The 19,206-nt window shown below is 30.9% G+C and overlaps 2 protein-coding genes across 3 annotated transcripts; one reads left to right on the top strand and one right to left on the bottom strand.

Annotated features, from left to right (window-relative positions):
• Nucleotides 1-4,128: 4,128 nt before the first annotated feature.
• LOC107902238 (uncharacterized) lies at nucleotides 4,129-5,811 on the bottom strand. The gene is made up of 2 exons (XM_041092345.1): nucleotides 4,836-5,811; nucleotides 4,129-4,749 (listed from the first exon to the last, which is right to left on the bottom strand). The coding sequence occupies exons 1-2, from the start codon at nucleotides 5,611-5,613 to the stop codon at nucleotides 4,727-4,729; spliced, it is 801 nt and encodes a 266-aa protein (XP_040948279.1). The 5' UTR covers nucleotides 5,614-5,811; the 3' UTR covers nucleotides 4,129-4,726.
• A 766-nt stretch (nucleotides 5,812-6,577) lies between these two features.
• On the top strand, nucleotides 6,578-14,123 carry LOC107903580 (probable disease resistance RPP8-like protein 2). 2 transcript variants are annotated; one of them, XM_016829673.2, is made up of 3 exons: nucleotides 6,578-6,867; nucleotides 9,781-13,717; nucleotides 13,850-14,123. In XM_016829673.2, the coding sequence occupies exons 2-3, from the start codon at nucleotides 9,859-9,861 to the stop codon at nucleotides 13,885-13,887; spliced, it is 3,897 nt and encodes a 1,298-aa protein (XP_016685162.2). In that variant the 5' UTR covers nucleotides 6,578-6,867; nucleotides 9,781-9,858; the 3' UTR covers nucleotides 13,888-14,123. The 2 variants fall into 2 exon arrangements, with proteins under 2 accessions (XP_016685162.2, XP_040948274.1); XM_041092340.1 differs by having other exon boundaries at nucleotides 6,619-6,867; nucleotides 9,778-13,717.
• Nucleotides 14,124-19,206: the final 5,083 nt, after the last annotated feature.

Raw genomic sequence — 19,206 nt, 5'->3', positions numbered from 1 at the left:
TTCATAGCTGGAAAAAGTTATCAAATTAATATACTAAAGTAGGACACCTATTAACAAGCACAAAAAGAATAAAAATTTGACACTTAATGCACTTTAAACTTAAACTACATCTCCAGATTCTCTCTTAAAAATTATTATCTCACATTTGGTTCTAAACTTTTTTTTTTAGTTAGTCTCTTCGGTAATTATTCTTATAGTGGGGTCTAAATTAAGAAATAGTTTCCACATCGAGCCTAAACTTCTTTTAAGTAAATATCAGTGATTAAATTGGATAAAAATAAGTTCAAATTCAATATAGAAAAGATTGTTAAGTTCAAGGGCTAACTAGAAAAAAAAATTTCAAACCTTAATATAAAAACAATAACCAATTCAAATCTCAAACCCGCCTTTCAAATTATTTTCTTTATGATTATCTTAAGATACAAGCATCTTAAGTTAAATTTCTTTGATGAGAAACTATCCAAGTTTAAGAATTCTAAGAAATTTGAATTAATATAATTGAATGTACCAAAAAAAAAAATTTTTCTTCGAAAATTTAGAACTAAAATTTCGACCTTATCTCTGTAGTGCAGTATATTTTTTCTTCCTTTCATCAACTTGGTTGAATAGGAAAAGTTAATGTAGTAGATGAAGTTTGAATTTAGTAAATGTTTTTATTTTTTTCTAAATTAGTCCTTAAATTTGAGAATTAGGAATATGAACTAGATAATTATTCTCACATTGGGTTAGAAATTTGTTGTCCAATTTTTTAAAAGAAATCTCATTGATTAATTTGGACAAAAAAATTTATGTTCCAAGGTAACATCAATTGCTAAATTTATGGACTAATTCTAAAAAAAATTATATATATACATCAATATGAAAACAATTGTGACTTGTTGAGTGTTTTTCTGTGTGTGTCATCTCAGATGGGTTAATGTTATGTTTTTATATGATACGGTCGCTGTTCATACATGTATGCTAGGTAGGTGTCTGTAACATCCCAGAAATTTTCAGAGTCTTGAACTGTGATATATATACAATAAATTATTCGAAATTTTGAGAAAGTAGGAAACTGGAAATTTAAAGAGTTATGAGATATAAAAAAATAGGTGCATAAGATATTTGAAAAAGTATAAATATTAATATGATTTTTTTTGGGAATCAATTAAATTAGTGGAAAGTATTTGGACAATGTGAGAAAGTTGGGTGTTGAAGGATTAAATTAAATTGATGAAAAATGAGGAGGACATAAAGGTAAAAATATACCAAAGGAGATAGGACACATGGGTGTTATTATAGGAAAAGAGGAAGGGTAAAATGGTAAATGAATTGAAAAGATAATTATGAAGGTAATGATTAAGGATAAATAGTAAAAAGTGTGAATAGTTAGGACAAAATGGTAAATAAAATAAAAGGAGATACTTTTAAGAGAAATGGAGAAAAGAAAGGATGGAATGGCTCACGTCAGCCACCATTTTTACACCATTTTAACTTTTATTTTTCTTTCAATTTAGTCCTTTTCATCAAATAGAAAACAATTAAGCTAGATTTCTTTTTTTTTTTTCCAAATTTCTTCACAATTAGAGAGTAAAATTAGTAGAGAAGTGTAGTAACTACCCAACTGTTAAAAGAAATGCATCCATACTTGTGTAGGAGGAGAGAAAATAAGAATTAGTATTTAATACAAGTGATTAAGGTAAGAAAGCTATACTTTTCTTGAAATACATGTTGGTTTTATTTGAAAAACATGAAATATGATATGTGAATATGATTTTAATGTGTAAATATTGTGTATTTTGATATGGAGAAATGAAGAAAAAGTGAAGAAAAGAGAGAAACAAATAGAGAATTAAAGCAAAGGAGGAGCTAAAGGAGGAAGAAAAGGAAGAAAGCTTGATTCCATACTTTGAGTTGTAAGTACAACTAAAGTTTTGTTTATTTTAAATATGTGATGAATTATTAAGTAAAATTTGTTGAGAATAAATCTAGATATAGTGTTTAATTAGAAATTTACATATTATATAATTAATTAAAGAATAAAATGTGATAATGGTTGAGTATATTGGTATGATGAATTGACTAAGGTTGAGTATATTGGTATGATGAATTGACTAAGTAAAATGTAATAGAGAAAATTAAAAGAAAAGTAAGGAAAAGATATAAAGGACTAATTCATAAGAGGTACAATAGTTAATAGAACTATAATTTTTAAATAATAAAATGAGTGTAGAAATGATATATGTATATAATTGATGAGTAGATTGATGTCGTAATGTTGTGGGATTATTTGACAAAATATGAGAAAGAAAGGGACTGCATTGTAAAATATGTAAAAATAATATATTTAAAAAATATATAATAAGAATTAATAGTAAATTATGGAAAATTTATAAATATGAGATATGATACATGAATTATTGTTAGTAGAAAATAATGTTAAATAAACTATCTTTACAATGACTAATATTTTTTAAAAATGTAAAAGTAGTATAAAGTAAATAAGTTATAAATAAATGATGAATTATGGAAATTATATTAAATAGCGAAACATGTTACATGTATTAAAAAGATACGAAAGTTCTATTTAGTGAATTGATGACTTAAGGACTAAGAATAATATATAAATATGATAATAAGAATTCGTGGTGAAATATAGAAATTAAACTAAGAAATGAAAATTTTATATATGTTATTAAAAATGAAAGACATTGTTACATGAAATGTCATGATGTGGTCTAAATTGTAAATAAAGTAAAAGTGATAGGTCAAATGTCTAATAAAAATTATTAGTGAAATTATGGAGGATTATTAAATATTGTGACAAGTTATATGTGTTAATGAAAGAGGAAGATATAATTATACGAAGTATTGTTATTAGGATTAAATGGTAGAAAATGTAAAAGCATTATGCAAAAATGTAAAAGTGATATGTGTGCATGATATAATTTGCCCAAGTAGACGAGATTAGAACTATTGGGATATAGATGGCATGCCATTAAGGAAGTTTTAGCGCGGTTATCGTTTCCCGCTTTGGCGCTTACTATTTTGCACTTTGGTGCTTAGTGGTTTGCACTTTGGTGCCTATTGTTCTATTAGCACACTTTAGTGCATCTCTGTATCAATTCCGTATATCCTAAGTGTTTTGTTTAGTCTACTGGGTCTCTGAAAAATGTACAAATTATTTTAGTGATTATTGAATTATATAGATTATATGTGTTGAAAATATTTGAAATTGAGAAAAATAAGAAAATATATGGTTGAAATAAGTAAAGTAAATTATCCGAAATTTTAGCTAAATGGAATAAATGAGAATTTAAAATGGATCATGTGATTCTAGTATTATATAGATGATAATTAAATCAGTATGTTTAGTTGGTGTTTAATAAGTAAATAATAAATGTGGCCCTAATTGTAAGAATTAGTGAATCGATTGGAAAAATTATGTATGATGAATACAAACAGGTCATTTAAATGATTTTGTGTAGTAATAATAAATAAGTTATAATTTATAATATAGATTATGATCTAAATATTAGTTTTACTTCCTAAGCTAGTAATAGTTTAACTCGTGTTTTATACGCGTAGGTTAAGAGTAGAAGAAAAGGGATTTTTGAAGATCGAAGGCATCTCGTCTAATCATATAAGTGAATCCGAGAAAGGGGTAAAGTATTAATTTCTGTTGTTTCAGTAAATGGCATGTACCTAGGTGTGTGTATTAAGGTTGAATGTGATGGGACTTAACTGTAAAACTTGATGTCTGCTTAATTCATATGAAATAATTCAAATGTTAATTAAGTAATATAAGAAATTCGGATTTTTAAAATGCTTAATTATGATTTATTTTTGAATTAAATTGGCTTAAATTTTGAGATGTGAGCAAGGGTTAAACTAGGTAAACTTTAGGAACTAATTTAACAAATTATCCCTTGAATTTCAAATTTAAACATGGTTCCTGAAATCCACACAACCACGTTCCATATTTTTCACAATGTCCATTCTTTCGCTTTAGTATATTGTTCTAAATGTAAGAATGGTTGAAAATTTTTATTTCAGCTTATCTCGAGTATCAATAATTAATATACTGGAACAACGAAACTAATATGTGCAAATTATAATATTATTTTTATTTAGATATTACTATTAGAGTTTATGAAAACTAATGTAGCACTTGATCCTGTAATCAGGATTGGTAAAGGGGTGTTACAGTCTTAATGCATGATGACACGTATCTTATCTTAGGGTTAACACATGTATACTCGAAGTGGATTCGTGTACACAATTTTCGTGCCATGTGCAGGCGAACCATATTACATGTCTCTATCTAGAGGTCGCCCACAATATGTATGTGTGAACACATGGCATCATGCGAAAATAAAACAAAAACAATCATGCAATATTATTAGGCAAAACCAAAGAAAAGGAACGATCTGCGTTGCTGAAGTTTGACCATATGCAGTCATGGCGATGGAAACCCTAAGATCACTGCGACTGATCTGCCGCACAGCAACCAATGTGAGCCGCGATTTCGCAAGTTGAACAGTAGTAAAACCATTGTTCTGGTTTTCTTTCGTTATTACAAAATTCACAACTGTTTTTATCCCAATAGGTAACTTCCAGAGAATCATAGACAAGTGTAAGTTTGTGGTCATGGCGGATGCTTTTAGCAGTGTGCTCTAACAAAACGCAACCTACGTGCAGATTGAAGTTGCAGTCATAACATCTGTAGCTAATGGATTTGCCCAGCTCACCGCACCCGCAACATTCGAACTTGTAATCATACGAGGGAGGCATCATTAAAAGATTGAGGGGATGTGAGTGAGATCCGTGATTGATGATGAGGGGGAGGAATTTACCTTCCATGTTGGTTTTGAAGATACAATCACGACAACTAACGGAGAAATCCTTCTTGTTCAATTCACATGTCTCACACTTTTTCTGTTTCTCCGGAGGTAATTCATACCCTGGCGGCTCCTTTGATGCTCGGAGATTTTTAGGGCAACTTTGCCGAACAAGCTTTAAATCACAGGGATCTTCAGCGCAAGATTTGTGGAAAATGTATTCATTGCACTCCATGCATTGATACATAGGGCCTGAAATGAGTTCCAGGCACCTTTTGCATTTGAGGCCTTTCCCAGATTCAGTGAATGGCTGATAATTGTTATACAAAGACAGAGCATGCAGATGAGTGGAATTCCTTTTTGCAACCTTACTCGACATTTCGGCTAAAAGGTTGTTGGCATCGAAGCGTTTGGGGTCAACAGTGAACACCTGAACTCCTTCAAATTGGTATCTGTAGCTCGCATCTTGGGCTTCGATGCATTGAACAATTACCAGACGTTCATCAGCAGTGCCTGCCAGCTGCTTTAGGTCATCGATGAGGGAGCTATGAGAGAGCTTTGTGCTGATGATAAGCCCCTGATTCAACCTGATCGTTTTCGCAATTTGAATGACAAGTTCGAAGAACGAGTTGAGAGTTTTGGATTCAGCAACGGCGGCGGCGGAGGAGGAAGGCAAAGAGTGTTGAGAAGTAGGGATGATATCATCTTCGTCAATGAGGTGGAAATGGAGGTGTTTGGCAAGCTCGCTGGCCACTGCGCCCCTGCTTGAGGGGCCTATCACTGCTATGACCATCGGGAAATTAGGTTTTTCTTTGGCCGGAAAACCGGGTCTTTCTTGAATTTTTTTAGGTTGTGTGAAGCTGAAAATTTTCAGTCGACAAAGGCAACGTAATGGTGTGAACTCTAATGTACCTTCACTTTCCTATCCACCCCCGATTTTGCAAATTAGAAATTGCTTTTCCCTATAAATTAACTTGCCAAACAATTATTTGGAAAAAGAAGCAATTGGAACCTTTTTAACCGGGACACTCAATTGAAGAAGTTTTATATAAAAATATATGGTTAAAATATGTTATAGGTTGCTTTACTCTTTATAAATTTATATTTTAATTTCTATACTTTTAATTTTTTAGAATTTATACCTAGACTCTTCAAGTTTTAAAATTAAGGTCTAACTGTTAACATAGTTACTTTTTTTTTTTATCAAATTGGATGGTGTGACATTGTGAAATTAAAAAAAACTACTCACATTGGTAGAGATGTAACTAAAAAATATGAAAGGTATACAAAGAATTTTCAAAAATTTTTGAGAAAATTAAAATTTTAAAAAAATTTTAAGGGTATAATGAAAATTTAAAAACTTTAGGGTTAAAGCCCCTCAATCCTAAGGACCGATGGAATACAACAACTTGTTGCATATTTTAGTCAAAATATTCTCATTAAAAAAGGCGAAGCCAGAACAATGTTATGAAAATTTAATTATTTAGTCTATATCTTTATTATTTTTAAAGAATTAATCGAATTTTTATAATTTTAAGAGAATTAAAATATAATTTTACCTTCATCTATTAATTTAAAAATTTTAGAATAATATAAAGGATTAAATAATAATTTTACATTTTAGGGGCGCCAGGACCATGAAAGCCCTCTCGAGATTCGCCAGTGCCTTGCATCATGGTCTTTTGAAACAAAAGTGAGCATGTCAGCCATTATGATGTTCTAAAAATACTGAATTATGATTGTTTCTTCTTCTTTTTACATCACTTCCAATAAAAAGCAATCTGTTGCTTCACTGAAACAATTTAATCCCATTTCAAACATTCCTTTTCTTTAGTAAAAGAACACGTTCCTTGACTGGACTTATTTTACAGCTCTTCTTTACATGTGCCTAACACTTAATCTCTCTTACTTTATTTCTCTCACTTTCCTAGCTTAACCGGCGGTCTCCGGGAAGCTATTGTGGCCAGATCAGCTAAAAACTATGGCCTGAAGTTCAAATTGCAGACGACAATCTGCAATGGTGCACCCTCAACACTCGTACTTAGCGGTACGTAATCTCACTCTTCTTACTTCTTTCTTGTTCACTTGTTATAAGAATTTAGGAAATATATGATTTTGTTGTATCTTTTTATGGTATTTTACTTCATTTGTTTTTGCTATTCTTATTAATTAAGTTTTAATGTATGAGCACTTTTATATTGTATTACATCATCGAATAATTCTTTTTTTTTTAAATATTATTTTTAATAATATTTTAATATTGCTTTTTGTATTTTTAGGTTATATGTACCATATATATCATATAATATAACAAGGTACAAAATTATAAAATGATGCCAAGTAATGATTTTATTTATTTATTTATTTTATATCATTTTATAAAAGATAATTTTTATAATTTTTCATTATCCATAAAGTGTTATTTAGATTATAACTTAAAATTTTATTTTTGGAAATTCCAAGTTCTTATTTATAATTATTTATTAAAATTATTATTAATATTTAAATGATATGTAGGATAAGATTTTTTAATTTAAAAATATTTTTCTTAAAGAAAAAGAAGGAAGTAAAGATTTAAAAAAATGAAATTAAAAAGCAAATTTTACGTTTTAAATTCTCATCTCCTTATTTTGTTTTTGGTTGACTTATAAGTGGAGTGATTTTAATTTTAATTTAAAAAATTATATTTTGAATTTAAAATAAAATTATCTTAAAACTTAAAATATGCCTAAGCAATTTATTTCAAATTTCAAAACTATCTTTTTACTTATTTAAAAATACACTATCAAATTTAGAAATATTGGATTACAAAATTATAAAAAATTATAAAATGATTTTATTTTATTTATTTTACCAATCATAAATTAAATTTATACAAAATTATAAAATAATTTTAACTATTTTGTACAATCAAGCTCGCATATATTTGAGTAAAAAAAAAAACTAGTATATTAATATTTAGGAGATAACATTAAATATTAACGGAATCAAAGTTTAAGGATCAAAATAGAAAGAATTATTAAATTATGAAATTATTATAAACAAAAAAAATTTAAAGATCAAATTCAAAAAATATATATATATCTATCATTTAAGGATTAGATGTTGCTTTATACAAATCTAAGTTCATTTTTTGAAATCAAAATTCCAGAATGTTAGTTTTGATTTTATATATATATAAAAGTTTAACTAACAATTTTTTTTCAAGTTGGTACATAATTTATTAGTCCAATGTTAGTCAAACCCTTAAATTTATTTAAAAAAATCAACCTACAAATTAGTATCTAATTTATACTGTTTTTCTTTTAGTATCTAAATATTTTTTGGATCACAATCAGTGCCTAAATTATTATTTAATTATCCATTTTATACTAAAATGATATATCCATTAAAAAATATTACAAATTGCCATTTCATATAAACTTAGAAAAATATTCTTTAATTCTTTAATTTTCCTTTTATTTTCTTTTACATTATTTCTCTATCTTTATTTTTTTTTCTTCTTCCTTTATAATATTGTTTGAAATTCACCCTTCTGAGGTTGAAAAGCTCACAATTAATTATGTTTTTAAACTTTACCTTCTGTTTGCTCGGCTCGACTTGACAGGATTGGAAAAGTTATTTCATTGATCAAAACTATTATTTTTAGAACTGGATTGGTTGGTTGAATCAATAATTGGCTGGGATATTGATTTGAAGATAGGGGCTGAAATGATTGATTCGTCAACCGATATAGACCGGTTGAATCAGTTTTCTCTATTTTAAAAATATTTTTATAAATTTTTATAAATTTATTTAATTGAATTGAACAAATTGATCAAACTGAGAACTAGTATTTGATCGATTCTACTATTGGCCCAATTCTAAAGAAAGAAAAAAGAAAAAAGAAAATATATTATATATATATAAGAGAAAATATAACATTTTGTTTTTTTTTTTGCTACATGTTGAGCTTGAAATGTTTTTTTTTTTAAATAGACGGAATATTTTTAACTAACTAATAAATTAATCTAAGTACTTACATGGGGAAAAAGTAATTAGGTACAATGAGGCTATTTAAATACCAAAATAAGAAAAAAAATGCGCAGTTTAAGTATTAATTTATAGGTTAGTTTATCTTAAAAAATTAAATTTAATTGCTTGATTTAAGGAGGCATTAATTTTGGGGAAAAATTTTAGTTATCACTTGTGACAAAAAAAGTTAGCTAAAAAAAAAATTAAGTATCAATTTGTGAGCTAAGCCTTAACAAAAGTTATGAGAATACTATATGTTCAATGAAGGTAAAAATAACCATTTAAACACTATTAACACATTTAAATTTTTTTTATGATTTTGGGGATAAATATCATATTTATAGATGAATTTTGCTTTAATGTGTAATTTGATACATATGTACTTTTATTTAGTATAATTATACATATGAAACTTGAATTGTGGTTCATATGTATACGTAAAGCCTTAATTTTAATTCAATTATATACATCTAAAAAAATGAATACATATATTTATTTTCATATTGGATTAATATAACTGTTGGTGTATGTAATACCCAACTTAAGATGGTGCTAATTCGATATATTGTTAGTGATTTGTAAAAATTAAATAAAATCAAAATTTTATTTATAAAATTGTATAAAATAAAATTTTATGTATAATATTGCATATTAGAAAAAAATTCATGTATGTTAATAACTACAATGTTTTTGTTTACGCAATTGCTTAGCATGAAGAACACAAACACACGGATAACACAAGTTACCAAATTTGTCTGTTTTCCTTTTATATAGCTCTCTTGTTATATGATAAATTATCATAAACTTTAGTAGCTGAAGTTAGGAGATCTCTCATCATGAAATTAGGAAAGACTGATTAAGGCCTAATTGGCATAAAAATTTATGTATTTTAGGCAGGCAACTTCTTCAAACCTCATTCACTAATTAAAGAATTGTATTTTAGCAGGATGCAGGACATCACTGACAAAGTTAAGCCACATATTATAAAGGAAAAGAAGAATTAAAGATTGATAACTGAGACTCCATGGCTGTTGAAATAACTGAACATTTGAGCCGAAAATTACGTCTGCTCTCTAGCAATCCAAATTTGAAAAGTGAAGTTCAAAAATCCATAAATGAGCTACAAGAAATGCAGAAATCCTTGGAAAGTGCTGTGAGCGTCCAAGTACTTGACAAAAAAACTATCGATGACTGGTTGAAGCTTGTCAAGGATATCTATCTTGTGGAGGACATGATTGACTCCTTCTCGGACACTATGATACTGCAATTCCACAGAGGTTTCAATATGAAGTATAACTCCGAGAGAATCAAGTGCTGGTTGAGCGAAAGGCGATTAAGAAAAAAGATTGGGAAATTGAAGGACAAAGTAAGAGAGCAAATGAAAGTTAAACCAAATGAGTCATTGACTAACACTGAAGCTGTAATAAAGCAAGGTCAGCCAACTAGCCCAAAAGTTGTGGGAGTTAGACCAGAAGTTGAAATTCATGGCCAAAAATGGTTTGAGAAGAAACCGGTTACGATCGTTTTGGATGATTTAGTAAAGAAATTAGCTCAGCCGGTCCATAGTCGATGCATGCTTCAATATCTCATCTTCAAGGCTTTAGTTGCATTCTCAAGTAAGGCAATTTTTTTGTGGGCAGTCTACAATTCAGAAGATATCAAACAATATTTCCAATGCATTGCTTGGGTCCATGTTCGTAAAGAGTATGAAGCAAAGGATATCTTACAAGCCATTTTAGAACAAGTTAAGCATAACAAAACGAAAGAGGAACAGGTATACAAGGTGCTTCATGTTTTCTTAGAGGAACAGGTAGACAAGGTGCTTCATGTAGACAAGGTGCTTCATGTAGACAAGGTGCTTCATGATTTCTTAGTTGGGAAGAGGTATCTGATAGTTTTATCTGGAGCTTTGACGGTAAGTATTTGGAACAATCTCAAACCTGCCTTTCCTTTCTCTTTTAATGGTAGTCGGGTGATTCTTGCAATTCAGAATAGTTCACGGATCATTGGAGAAAATGGTGTTGTTGGTGATGCAGCATTAATACATGCTTCAGAAGAATGGCCTCAATCGTTTACTTATTTGGATAATGATTCTAGCACTATTGCCATAAAGGCTGCAATGAGTAAGCTAAAGCAATCGGTCCTCAATTCTGACAGGTTGCTGTTTCTCATTTCAATTGTGGGTGTTGGCAAGAGTACTCTATTGCGGGAAATATGTGATGAAAAAGAAGTCAAGCAGCATTTTGAATGCTCTGCTTGGGTCCATGTTCAAGAAGAGTTCGAAGAAATAGATGTTTTAGTTGAAATTTGGAAGCAAATAGGCGTCAGGGAAATTAAACTATCCCTTGAGCCAATGCGACAAATGGTTTGCAATTTCTTAGCTCAGAAGAGGTACCTAATAGTTCTATGTGATGTCTGGACATCCAGTGTCTGGGAAAGTCTCAAAATTTCCCTTCCGAACTCCTTGACTGGTAGCAGGGTGATTCTTACTGTACCTCATGCAGATATAGCACGGAAAACCAATTCTTGGGTCTTTCAAATGACTCCCGGGATAGAGTTGTTACCTGATTTAGATTTAGAACAGCTGCATGAAGATACTGTAGATCGAAAGGTTGCACAACTGTGGAATTCAGTTTCTGATATCATGGAAAACGAGTCTGAAATCATAGGGATGAGGGATACGATAGAGGAATTAGCGAAACTCGCACTAAGTAGCTACCGATTGCATTATCTGATTTCGGTGCTAGGTGAGGGAGGTTCTGGCAAGACAACTCTTGTGAGGGCATTTTACGACAGCATTGCAACGAAGCAGCACTTTGATTGTCGGGCTTGGATCACTGTTCCGCAAGAATATGATGAAAGAAATCTCCTGCTTGATTTATTGGGACAACTTATGAAGAAAAAGCAGAAACAGAGCTTATCTATTGAGCAACTACAAAGAAGGTTTCACCTTTTCTTGAATTGGAAGAGATATTTGATAGTTTTAGATGATTTACAGACGCCTCAGATATGGAAGAATACACTCATTAAAGTCCTCCCGAATTCATCCAACGGTAGCAGGGTGATCCTCACCCTTCGCAAGGCGTATCTAGCGTACAATATGAATCCACCAGCTGTAGTTTTCCCACTACGCCCGTTAAATGAGGATGAGAGTCGTAAATTGTTCACAAAGAAGGTACAAAAAAGTGTGCACGTGCCGTCAGATTTGATGCAAAGAGGCCGTGGTCTACCTCTTTCGATAGGTCTATTGGCAGGTCAGTTCAATCAACAGGCTTCTTTGGGGACAGAGAAGATAGAAGGAAATGATGCGAGGCTAAAATCCAGTGATACTGAAGAAAATCCTCTCAAGACATTGGATGAGTCCTATAAGCGCCTAGGCTTCCCTTTAAATCACTGTCTTCTTCATTTGGGTCTCTTTCCCAGATCATTTGAGATCCCAATAAGAAGGTTGCTTCTCATATGGCTTGCTGAAGGACTGATCATACCACCAGAAGGGAACACAAAAACTCTGGAAGAGCTGGCCATGCAACAGTTTGTACAACTAGAAAGCAGAAATTTGGTTCAGATCGTTAAATGGAGCTTAGATGGAAGCCCCAAAACATGTCTCCTACCGAATGCATTACACGATGCTTTGTCTCCAAATGCCGAGAACTTTGGATTTTTCCACATACATCGCATTCGCAGCAGTTCAACCGCATCCAATTCCGATACAACACCGTATAATATCCCTATCCGGAGGCTTGCAGATGGGTTACAAATGTTCATCCATACCGAGCATGAAAAACACAGCATGACAAATCTACGTTCTTACATTTCATTCTACGACAGAAAAGGAGATAGACCTGCAGATGGGATAGGAGACCTTCTCAAAAAGATTGTCAAGGACCGTTTTGGAAAGCTTGTAGTGCTTGATCTAGAAGGTGTTTATAAACCAGCGCTTTCTGAGGATATTGGAAGACTGCCTTGCCTAAAGTATTTGGGTTTAAGACGGACTCATTTGGATTCAGTCCCAAAGTCAGTTGCCGAACTCCCTCGTTTACAGTCTTTAGATGTAAAACATACTAATATAACCACTCTACCAAGCACCATTTGGGAGGAAAAGAAGCTTCGGCATCTCTATATGAGTGAAGTTTATGTTGACTTGTCCATTCAGAAGGGATGTGATCATGAGGGATCTTCAACTAACCTTCATACTTTATGGGGATTGAAAATTCGAGGACAGATCCCGATGCACAACCAGTTGAACAGGTTGGTTGGTGTAAGGAAATTGAAATTAACGTGCTATGAATCATCTATGGAAGTTATAGATGCCTGGCTTTCAGAACTAACAAATCTTCAGTCCTTGAAGTTGAGATCAGTAAGTGAAAGACACGAGTCTTCAAAACTTGAATTGGAGAGCATGAACAAGCTCAAGAGCTTGCGTAAATTATATCTGCTTGGAGAACTAACAGGGCCGAGAAAGATACTTGGTGAACTTCCAAGAAGTCTCTCAGTCCTTACTTTGTCAGGGTCATATTTACCAGATGATCCAATGGAAATGCTTGCGGAGCTGAAAGAACTGAAGGTCCTTAGGCTCTATGGTCATTCCTTCTTGGGGAAAACTATGGTTTGTAGGAACACGTTTCCTAAGCTTCAAGCCTTGAAATTGTGGAAGCTGGTGGAACTGCAGCATTGGATTGTGGAGGATGGCACCATGCCAGTCCTGGAGAATCTTGAGATCAGATACTGCAATCAACTAAAAGAGGTTGATGGTCTGGAGAAATTAACCAGCTTAACAAAATTAACCTTGACAGGTATGGAATGGTCTGTAGATTACGTTAAGGATAAAATGGGCAGCGACGTAAAAATCGATACAGAAACACCTGAAGCTGTCTCCTTCAAGAGTGAGTTCTCACTTGTCCAAATGCTATACTTTCATTTCATTTGGAAATATTTTGATATATTAACCGCAGGATCAAATTAATGAAGAGTAAGTGTATGCAAGATTCATTTTTTATCTTTTCCTTTTATCACAGGAAACAAGAAATCAGGCGAAAATGAAATCTCGAAGTGACCAGGTCCATGGCATCTGCAACTGGAGAAGAAAAGTCTCAACGCTAGTGGATACAAATTCCAGGGTCTTCAGCCTTCAGCGGTTAGCAACAGTTCCAGAATGGTTTTTTTTTTTGCAAGATTTTATTCCAGTCTTTTAACTCTTTATTTTGATTCCACACTTTAGCATCTAAAGCATAGATGCATTGATTGAACTTTGGTAATATTATTTCAATAGACGATGGAACATAATTTATATTTATATGTTGCATTGGTTGAAAAATAGTATAATTTTTTAAAAAATGTGATTTTTTTAGTATAATTAGTTGATTTTATGTAAACATTTTATGAAAATTATTCTAGGTGAAATAAACCAAACATAAATATTTTCATAACTAAAAGAACAATCCTTTTCATTAATTAATTTCAAAAACTATTATACAATGAAATATTCATCTTCAATCAAACACAAACAATCTATAGAATTACTTGTTATGATTATTGTGATATAGAAATGAAATATCTATCTATATGTATGTATGTATGTTTGGAATATATGTTTACAAGTTGTATATATATTTTTAATCAAGTCAGCCACATGTCAAAACAATCTAACATGTATATATATAAGCATATTTTTTTATATACAAATTTGAACATAGAGTTAATATAATTTTGTTTTTCCAAAACAACATTTTTGTTTCAAATTCCCAAAACCAAGTCATTTATACAACAAAAGCTAAATGATTCAAATTTCTTGGCATGATGTAAACTTGATAAACCAAGCTTTCATAAAATATTTTGATATAATAAATATAATATTTTTGAATAAAAATTATTTTTTAATAAAAATTAATGAAGTTTAAAGTCAAAATTTTGAAACACTTTGAGAATCACTTTGAACACTCAGAAAATACTTTGAACAAATTTTAAACAAGTAAAAAACTGCTCTCTATTACTTATAAAATTGTTTTTAAGTTTCAAAGTCCAGAAACATTGAGCAAAAATAACAAGTATCGATATTTTCAATAAATATCGATATCTAGACATTTTTATCGATACCTATTCTTGGTATCGATACAAAGATGTCATTATGGAATTTTTTTATCAAAGTAAAAAAATCAATATTTATCATTAAGTATCAACCTTTGTGCTTAAAATTCTTCATTATTTCTTGAATACACTTGTGAGTATTTATTGTTTTCCATCAACTCAAATGTTTTTCTTTGTATTAGTGCTTAATTGGCACACATTCTAATCTTGTAAGGAATATTTCTTAGTTTGCTCTTTTTCTTTTTTTTTGCTCTTTTGAGAGGGTTTGTATCTTAAGATTGTTGGAACATTTTCAAATATTTATAATGTTCCAATAACTATAAATGAATGGGTGTAATTAATCAAAATATTATATTATTTGATTTTTGAAAAAGAATTATAACTATTTAAATAATATTATTTAAATAGTTATAATATTAAATGAATAATTATGTGTTTATTTTAAAGACATTATTATTCATAAAGACACCTATTGACGAAAGATGTCTCTATGAAAGAGACATGAAAATTCCTATAAATAGGAATAAGATTTCATTTGGAAATCATACCAACAAATTCTAATATTTTTTCTTTCCTTCCTTCATTTTTTAATATTATTAGATAATTTTATAAGGTATTACTGTAGAAATCCTTTATAGAAATTGAGTTTCTTGTCATACATTGCCCAGTGTGTAGTGGGCCACTTTCGTCAGTGCAAAATGCAAATAGTCATTGGCTTCATTTGATCCTCAAGGTTAATTTGCTTGGAACTCATTTGCACATCGAAGATAGGTGGGGGAGAATATAACCTTAAAGATTGTGACTTGATACACGCATTGAAGCTTTGTCCTATTTCTTCTTTTTCTGCTCAAGTTCCGTTCGTGTGTTCGAGATTTTCCTCACCAGAGATTTGTACTAACAATTTTAGGTTATATTTCATGATGACTACCACAACATATGAAAGTGGAACACTAAGGGAGTTGGCTTCCAGCTTTGTCAAACTTGATAGGTTTGATGGTGGTAATTTTCGACGATGGCAGAAAAGATGCACTTCTTATTATCAACTTTGAAGATTGCTTGTGTTTTGGATACTCCAAGACCTGAAGAGAATGATAACGAATCTGTTGCAGCAACCCGAGAAAGTCAAAAATGGGACAATGCTGATTACATGTGCATGGGCCACATATTGAATGGTTCATTTGATGGTTTGTTCGACACTTACCAAAACGAGGTCACGGCTAAAGAATTATGGGACAAATTGGAGACAAGATACATGATCGAAGATGTTACAAGTAAGAAATTTCTTGCCAGTCGTTTCAATAATTATCAAATGGTTGATGGTCATTTTGTTATGGAACAAATCCGTGATATTGAAAAAATGCTGAATCAATTCAAGCAATATGATATGAAAATGGATGAAATGACTGTTGTATCCTCCATAATAGACAAACTTCCTCAATCTTGGAAAGACTTTAAAAGAAGTCTAAAACATAAGAAAGAGGAAATATCTCTTGAGTCTTTGGCAAATCATCTTCGTATTGAAGAAGAAAATCGAAAGCAATACCAGAACCTAAATTCTGAAAATGCCAAAGTGCATGTTACAGAGGAAGTACAAACTACTAAACCATTCAAGAATAAGTTCAAACAAACTGATAGAGAACCTAAGTTCAAAAAGAAACAAAAGGGCTCATGCTATCATTATGGTAAGTCGGGACATTTCAAGAATGAATGTCAATTTTTAAAGAAGAAATCATCTTCTAAGGCTGATAATAACGAAAAGTTCATTGCAATGATATCTGAAATTAATATGGCACAAGATGATAATACATGGTGGATTGATATCAGAGCAACCAAACATGTGTGCAAAGACAAAAGCATGTTCACAAAGTTCACACAATGTGAAAATGACATCTTGTACATGGAAAATTCTTCCACCGCAGCAATCAAAGGCAAAGGGTCTGTTAAACTACAATTCACTTCTGGAAAGTTTTTAACCTTAAATGATTTATATTATGTACCAGAAGTTAGGAAGAATTTAGTGTCTAGAAGTTTGTTGAATAAGTTTGGCTTCAAACTTGTTTTTGAGGTAGATAAGTTTATTTTGTCTAAGGGAGGAGTTTTTGTAAGGAAAGGGTATATGTATGAGAGTATGTTCAAACTCAATATTATTAATAAAAATAAAAATACTATTTCTGCTTATATGGTTGGATCTTTTTGTTTGTGGCATTATAGATTAGGTCATTTGAATTATAGAAAAATGAATGACATGTATAAGTTAGATTCAATTCTTGTTTTTAATAATAATATTGAACAATGCAATACATGTATGTTGACTAAAATTACAAGAAACCTTTCCCTAAGGTTAAAAGGAAAACAAAATTGCTTGGTTTGATACATAGTGATTTATGTGACATGCATAATACTCCTATATTAGGTGGAAAGAAATATTTTGTTACTTTTATTAATGATTGTTCTAGATATTGTTATGTATATTTATTGCATTTAAAAGATGAAGTGCTTGATAAATTTAAAGTTTATAAATTTGAAGTTGAACTTCAGTGTGAATCATTTATCAAGTGCTTAAGATCGGATAGAGGTGGAGAATACTATAATCCAAGTTATTTTGAATCCATTGGAATTGTCCATCAAGTTTCAGCCCCTTACACACCACAACAAAATGGTGTAGCTGAAAGGAAAAATAGAGTGTTGACTGAAATGGTAAATTCATCGTTATCATATTAAGGTCTTGGACAAGGTTTTTGGGGAGAAGTTGTTCTAACAGCTTGTCATATATTGAATAGAGTTCCTAATAAGGAAACTTAAATAACCCCTTATGAACAATGGAAGAAAAGGAAACCAAACTTTAATTATTTGAAGGTTTGGGGTTGGAGAACTATTATCAAAATTCTAACACCCGAACGTAAAAAAGTTAGCTGAAAGTGGAATTGAATGCATATTTATAGGATATGCACATAATAGCAAGGCATATAGGTTCATGGTAATTGAACCAAATGATTCAATTTCAATTAATACTGTTATTGAATCAAGAGGTGCTATTTTTGATGAAAATAGATTTAATTTTATACCAAGATAATTATAGCCACAACAATGTGATTCATTCTTCAAATGAGAATGAGATTCCATTGGAACAAATTGATAATAATGATGAATCTTGTCAAGAATTAAGAAGAAGTAAGGGGATTAAAAAGGTCAAAGATTTTGGACCAGATTTCATTATGTTTCTTGTATAAGGAAAGGGCGAAAGTATATGCAATACGAAACCTTATTGTTATAATACGGAATGTGGTCCTATTACATTTGAAGAGGCAATGAAATCTCAAGACTCTGCCTTTTGGAAAGAAACAATAAATGATGAGATGGATTCAATAATAGGAAATTAAACTTGGATCTTAGTTGATCTTCCACCGAGTTCCAAACCAATAGGTTGTAAATGGATCTTCAAAAAGAAAATGAAGGTTGATGGAATCATTGATGAATTTAAAGCAAGGTTGGTAGCCAAAGGTTTTACACAAAAACAATGTATTAATTACTTTGATACCTTTGCTCCAGTAGCAAGGATTGCTACAATTAGACTCTTAATATCACTTACCTTTATATATAATTTGGTTGTTCATCAAATGGATGTTAGACCTGTATTTTTAAATGGTGATTTGGAAGATGAAGTATGCATGGAACAACCGGAAGGATTTGTTATTCCAGGACAAGAGCATAAGCTATGTAAGCTTGTTAAATCTTTATTTGGACTTAAACAAGCACCAAAATAATGGCACCAAAAGTTTGACAATGTTGTTTTAGCTAATGGCTATAAAATAAATGAATCCGATGAGTGCATATATAGCAATTTTGAAAATGGAAAAGGTGTCATAATTTGCTTATATGTAGATGACATGCTCATTTTTGGCACCGATTTGGAACAAATAGAAAACACAAAGAAATTCTTGTCGAACAACTTTGCTATGAAGGTATGGGTGTAGTAGATGTTATTCTTGAGATTAATATAACCTGAGATGAAAGCACTATAGCTTTATCACAATCACGTTACATTGAAAATGTGCTTAAAAAGTTTGATATTTTCAACTGTATACCAGCGTCTACACCCATGGATCCTCAAATAAAATTAGTATCTAATACTGGTAGGAAAATTGATCAATTAAATATGCAAGTCTAATTGGTTGTCTTATGTACATAATGACTTGTACAAGACTAGAAATTGCATATGCTGTTGGGAAATTGAGTAGGTACACAAGTAATCCAAGTAGTTTGCATTGGCAATTGAATAGAGTACTTA

This window comes from Gossypium hirsutum, chromosome D05 (assembly GCF_007990345.1).
Source record: "Gossypium hirsutum isolate 1008001.06 chromosome D05, Gossypium_hirsutum_v2.1, whole genome shotgun sequence".
In the NCBI taxonomy this organism is placed as follows: domain Eukaryota; kingdom Viridiplantae; phylum Streptophyta; class Magnoliopsida; order Malvales; family Malvaceae; genus Gossypium; species Gossypium hirsutum.
Note: the sequence above shows the minus strand (reverse complement) of the source record. Positions and strands in the feature narration are given on the sequence as shown.

What these genes read in the sequence shown, in the direction of transcription:
- LOC107902238 (XM_041092345.1), bottom strand. Translation starts at nt 5,613, where the DNA reads ATGGTCATAGCAGTGATAGGCCCCTCAAGCAGGGGCGCAGTGGCCAGC. An exon ending in CTTCAAAACCAACATGGAAG is followed by an intron (nt 4,750 to 4,835) that starts GTAAATTCCTCC and finishes TATGATTACAAG; the next exon opens with TTCGAATGTTGCGGGTGCGG.
- LOC107903580 (XM_016829673.2), top strand. Translation starts at nt 9,859, where the DNA reads ATGGCTGTTGAAATAACTGAACATTTGAGCCGAAAATTACGTCTGCTC. An exon ending in TGAAGCTGTCTCCTTCAAGA is followed by an intron (nt 13,718 to 13,849) that starts GTGAGTTCTCAC and finishes CTTTTATCACAG; the next exon opens with GAAACAAGAAATCAGGCGAA.